At 36.5% G+C, this 5,615-nt stretch overlaps 1 protein-coding gene across 12 annotated transcripts in view; it reads right to left on the bottom strand.

The window, feature by feature from the left end:
• The window catches only part of LOC108967369 (Down syndrome cell adhesion molecule-like protein Dscam2), a 155,407-nt gene that overhangs the window by 25,234 nt on the left and 124,558 nt on the right, over positions 1 to 5,615 (bottom strand). For all 12 annotated transcript variants that reach the window (XM_018930723.1, XM_018930734.1, XM_018930724.1 and 9 more), the window contains 7 exons: positions 3,374 to 3,493; positions 2,090 to 3,316; positions 1,806 to 1,961; positions 1,059 to 1,742; positions 895 to 1,003; positions 652 to 828; positions 402 to 568 (listed from right to left, as the gene is read on the bottom strand). In XM_018930723.1, coding sequence (XP_018786268.1) covers positions 402 to 568; positions 652 to 828; positions 895 to 1,003; positions 1,059 to 1,742; positions 1,806 to 1,961; positions 2,090 to 3,316; positions 3,374 to 3,493 — 2,640 coding nt within the window. The remainder of the gene's footprint in view (positions 1 to 401; positions 569 to 651; positions 829 to 894; positions 1,004 to 1,058; positions 1,743 to 1,805; positions 1,962 to 2,089; positions 3,317 to 3,373; positions 3,494 to 5,615) is intronic.

Raw genomic sequence — 5,615 nt, 5'->3', positions numbered from 1 at the left:
GATTTTATAATATCTTTTAATTTAAACAAAATTCAGATTTTTTTGAATTTTTGAATTTTTTTCTTGTTGTCAATTTTTATTCAGCTCAGCACATTTTTTTTCCTAGGCATTTTTGATACTTTTTAGATTACTTAAATATTTTTAACTAAATAATATTAGTTAGGTCTGCAGCATTTTCCACTCTCTACTGTAGTTCTATTTTATATATGTACAAAAGCAATGCGAAAACTCTTACGACTTTTCGTTAAACATATGTACATTGGACACATACATACATATGTATCCATGCATTTACATATGTGCGCTCGTAAAGGCAATCATTAACTATGTAAATATATGTATGTATGTATTTGAATATACAAATATATACAAATGCAAATTGGAAAACAGAAAGTAAATACCTCCAGTCACCGTCAAAGTGGCAAAATCATATTCGGCAACCGTGAAGCCGGCGGAATTATGTGCGGTAATACGGAGATTGTACCAGGTAGCAGGCTCCAGATCTAAGACAACGTAGTTATTATCGGGTTTGACATTATTGGAAATTTGATTCCATTCAGCATGTTCGCTAGAAAGAGAAGTTTCAGTTACCGTAGACGAACAATTTTGAAAAAAACAGAAAACAAAAAATTATGTTGCAGTTACACCAACCGCTTTTTGTTTTCTACAACAAAGTGAGACATGGGGCAGCCGCCATCTTTCCAGGCTTTGAAGTGCAGTGAAACCGAGTTCGATGAAACCTCAATGAAACGTTGTTTCTCTGGCAGTTTGGGTTTATAACCTTTGGTGCGTGTGTTCAGAATGTCCGAAGCTTCGCCAGCGCCGATGCTAAAAGTGGATTCGGAAAAGCAATTAAGAGCTAAAGTTTTAAATTGTTTATTCCACAATACGCACTTATTGAAACCGGTAGCATAGACTTGATAGCGTGAGCCACAAAGTAGATTTTCGATAGTGAATTTTTGTGCGTCCACAGAGACCTCAGCAGTTTCCCATTCGCCGAATTCTGTTCAAAAATAGTTTAATATACATAGCTTACAAAAACCTGCATGCGAGCTCACCTGGCTTATAGTGCAGTGTGTAACCATGTAGTGGCGCGGTGTCTCCCTCATGTGGCTTCACTTTGACAGTCAACGAATCRGTTGTGGTGGCCGAAAGTGATACCTGTGGTGATTGTGGTGGCGCGAGAACAATGAGTTTATGTGTAATGGAATCTTTTGCAATCGAGTTCTCAGCATGACACGAATATTCACCGGCATCTTGACGATTAACTGTTTTAATTAACAATGTGCCATCAGCCATGACGCGCATACGATCGTTGCTGGTAAATTCAACACCTTTAACCTTCCATGTGATCTCGGGTTGTGGTGAACCAACAGCTAAGCATGGCATTTTGGCGTCTTCCTTGAATGTTGCAGTAAAAGTATCATCGAATGAGGCAATCTTAGCTGGCACTTGGTCGCTGGGCATCGCTACAATGCTCTTAGATTGTTGTCCTTCGCCAATGTTGGTACTAGCGGTGACCCAGAATTCGTATGGCTTATTCTTTTCCAAATCGACTGCTTCAAAACTCATTTGATGTTGTGGTATTTTCTGGCTCTTAGGCTCACCCTCGGCRCCTTCGACTTTCGAATAGACAGTGTATTGTTGTATGATGCCATTGGGTTGTGCTGGTGGACGCCATGAGACGAGTATAGCAGCGTGGCCTTTAACCAAAGCCTTTACATCGGTGGGTGCTTCGGGAACTGCAATGCGAGAGAGAACATGTTTACTAGTCTTAAAACAAATAATTTTTGCATTTCGCTCACCATCAGGTTCGGTTTGACAGTGGATGGGTGCGCTGCGTACGCCATCGCCGCCAGCGGTGGTGGCGAGCACTTGCATCGTGTAGTTGGTGAATTTCTTGAGGCCATGTAAAACGGTGTCGGAAGAAGCAGTCTTCTTGTAGTGACGTTTGGTATCATCTTTGGCGAGAGAGCACAATTAATTAGCAAAATAAAAAAAAGTAATAATTCATCCAAATAATTTTTTTTTTAAGATAAATATATTTAAACAATATAATTTCACATTTTTATCATTCCTGGATACTCACCATACCACTCATCGCTAGGCGCATACACCACTTTGTAGGTCTTGATCACACCATTGGCCGATTCGAGTGGTGGGCTCACCCAGCTGACGCGTATTGTTTGCGAGGTCAATGTGGTGCAGGCAGTGTCGCTTGGTGGTTGACTTGGAGTGCCCTCAGCAGTAAATTGTTTCTCCTCATCGCTCAATGGACCAGCGCCGATCTTATTGAAAGCTTGTATCACAACAGAGTACTGGGTATACACACGCAAGTTGTTCAATTCTAAGCTATGTTCCTTGCCTTCTTCAGTCAAAAAGTTAACAGTCTCGAAAACGTATGAAGAATTGGTGTTCGATAGTTTGTASCCAACATAATAACCCAAAATTTCACCATTCCATTCAGATCGTGCTGGTGGTTTCCAGGTAACGCGCAGTGTGGTCTGATTCACTGGTTCAACTTTAATATTTTGTGGCTTGCCAGATGGTGCCTCCTCGGCGGTAATGATTGTCACAGCTTCTGATGATTGCGATGTACCAATAGCATTTTCGGCCACGATGCGTATATTGTAGGTTGTAGCAGGACTTAGTTTCTGTACTTGCGCTTCAGTTGTATGTCCGGGTACCATAACACGATCTACTTCGTCCCAAGATGCGCGTGAGCGTTTGAATTCGATAATATAACGGATAAGTGGTGAATTGCCATCGTAAGGTTGCGCCCAGCTCAATTGCACGGAACGGCCAGATTTGTCTAAAACCTTCAAAGCGTAAGGCATCTCGGGCACTTCCTGTATAATCATATTAATGCTAGCATCATCTGAGCCAAATGCATTGGTGGCCAAGCAAGTGAAGAGCGCAGAATCTGAACGTTCGGTACGTTTAATTGACAAGCTAGACATCACACCGGTGGAGAGTATTTCCTCACGAATCGTATAACGATTATCATTCTTGGGGTCCAAACGCACATTATTCATGTTCCACAAGATGCCAATGGGTTTTTCGCCTTTAGCTTCGCATTGCAAGACCGCTGGTTCGCCACGACGTGCAGTTTGATTGCGCAATTTCTCGGTAAATTCTGGTGGTGCCTGTACGCTTATCATAATAACGGCCGAAAGTCCAGAACCAATACCATTAATAGCCTCGCAGAGATAATAACCTTCATTTGTCTTCTGGATGTTATCAATATGTAGTGTGCCTTCTTCTACGCGTATGTTATCGTTTTTCTTCAAGTCCTTGTATTCACCGGGTGTATCACCTGAGATAATTTTGGGCGTTAGTTTTAATTATTTTTCACACATCTGTATTTACTCACCAACAGCTTTCTTCCATGTCACTTGTGGTTTAGGGAAGCCGTCAGCTTTGCATTCAACTTTAGCGTCGGACCCTTGTGCGAAAGCCTTGTCGGTGGGTTCGAGTATCCATCTTGGTGGTACTGTTTTGTTTCGAATTCGAAGAATTGGTAAAGAAAAAATATGTTAACATATTTCATTGTGTTTCTTAATTAATCAGTAACATTTAGAGGACATGCGGCAGTGTTTAAAAATGCTGAACAGACGGACGGAGGACAAAGCTCAAGTGAAGTGGTAATTTTATAGTTGTTGGACTTTATTCAATATATTTTAATTTATTTACAAGTTAAAATGTATACTCATCTTAATTGACGAATACAAAGACTGAACCTTTATTAAAATTTTTAAATTTTATGTACCATTTCACATCAGCTTGCTGTACTTACGAAAATTTTGATGTTGTTTTTAAGTTTTTATAAATTTTTATATGAAACTTTACCTAAATGCTGCTTAAAAAAATTTTAAATTTTTCGTCCCACAATGTCTACTATTTAGAAATATTTCGTATTTAATAAATCCATACTAAATTTGAATTAGTTTTATTCATAACATCACTAACCGTTGAATTCGAATTGATTTTTTTCATACCATGACTAACCGTTGACACAATAAACGTAATCGTGYGCACTCTATGTAATGAGAAACGTTGTGTATCGATTCTCGATATTTTTAACTACCWTTCATCAATTTTCATTTACTTATGCTGCCTTATCACTGAAATTTATGTATAAAATATTTCCAAAAGAGAAGAGAATAATCCATGATTATTTTTCTGTTATATTGACAATATTACCTGCAWACTCTACGCTTTAATATACCGCAATTGTGAAAGTCAGACAAGTGATCTCTGAACAGGTAYTGAAAAAGCAATTTGGTTTCTCAATATATTCTCATTACACCCTGTATTTGCAACGGCTTTTGAAAATAACAATTTTTAAACTTCTACATTTTTCAAATCTTCGTTTTTGAAARAAAGACAACAACATCAAAATCTTCAGTAAATACTTTAGCTTAAAACCTATGCAAATGAAAATATTATTTTACAACTACAACCAAAGAAAGCAACAAGCTACATACATTTTTACAAACAGAAGGCAAAAAGGACAAATAAATTTTTGTGGGATTAATTGAAATGAATATTTTTTAAAAACTAAATTTAAATGTCAATAGAAAGCATGCGCAAAACGAAATGTTAAGTGATGCTGGGCAATTAACGGATTACTTATCTAAAATAATCAATAACAATTGTTTATTTGAAGTAAAATGTAATGTTTTTTTTATAGATTTTTTGATTTTGTTTTTCCTTAATATTTTATTTTAATTTTAATACATTCCTTTCAGCATCATTTAACATTTTGCTCGTTTATATACCAAAATTATGCGTGTAATGGAAATGAAAGTTAATTAAAGATGGGATATTTAAGGGTGCGGATGTTGTGGTAGCTGAATGAGTTGGTTAGGAATTTGCGAGAGTGGAAGCGACCGAGTTAGTGATCARAATGAGCGCGTATCGGGAGTTGAAGCTATTCTGTTGTGTAGCATACATTTTGTACACAGCTGTTAATAAAATATTATGCTCTTGACCGGTTTAAATACAAATTGTTGGGTCATTCGCACATAGCAAACCAAATAAAAAAAATGTTCAACAACATATGTATATGCGGACAGTGAAGCAATACCGTTATTAACAGCTTCACATATTTTACAGCCATGTCAACTTTTGTTGGATACACAGCGCTGTACAGAAATGTTAAATTACTTACAGTATTATTTTGTTAACAGTGCTTGGCTGGTGTTAATCTTGGTAACAGTATTGTGTTATTAGTATTTATTTACGTGTACATACATACATATGTATTATAAGTAAAGATAAAAGTGTTAACTGTATTTTTATTGTAACTGTTAGTAAGGGAGGAATATAGAGGAGCGTTTGAAAGTAGAAAAATGATGCTGCATATTCTTGCTGTTTGAAAAAAAAAAATTATATAATTTTGCTTGCGGCGCACATTTACAAAATTCGTTCGTTTTTTTTTCGAATAAAAATTAATTTTTAATAATTGTATACTCATATGTAAAATAAAATAAAAATCTTAAATTAAAAAATTATTTTAAAAAACTAAAATATTCGTAATTAAAAACCTGTCTCTTATACACATCTAGATGTGTATAAGAGACAGATTTAATTACTATTTTCATTTGATTTTA

Source organism: Bactrocera latifrons, unplaced genomic scaffold, assembly GCF_001853355.1.
Source record: "Bactrocera latifrons isolate USDA-ARS-PBARC rearing strain unplaced genomic scaffold, ASM185335v1 scaffold_185, whole genome shotgun sequence".
NCBI classification, from domain to species: domain Eukaryota; kingdom Metazoa; phylum Arthropoda; class Insecta; order Diptera; family Tephritidae; genus Bactrocera; species Bactrocera latifrons.
The sequence above is the reverse complement of the archived record's forward strand: the minus strand, read 5'-3'. Positions and strand labels throughout refer to the sequence as shown.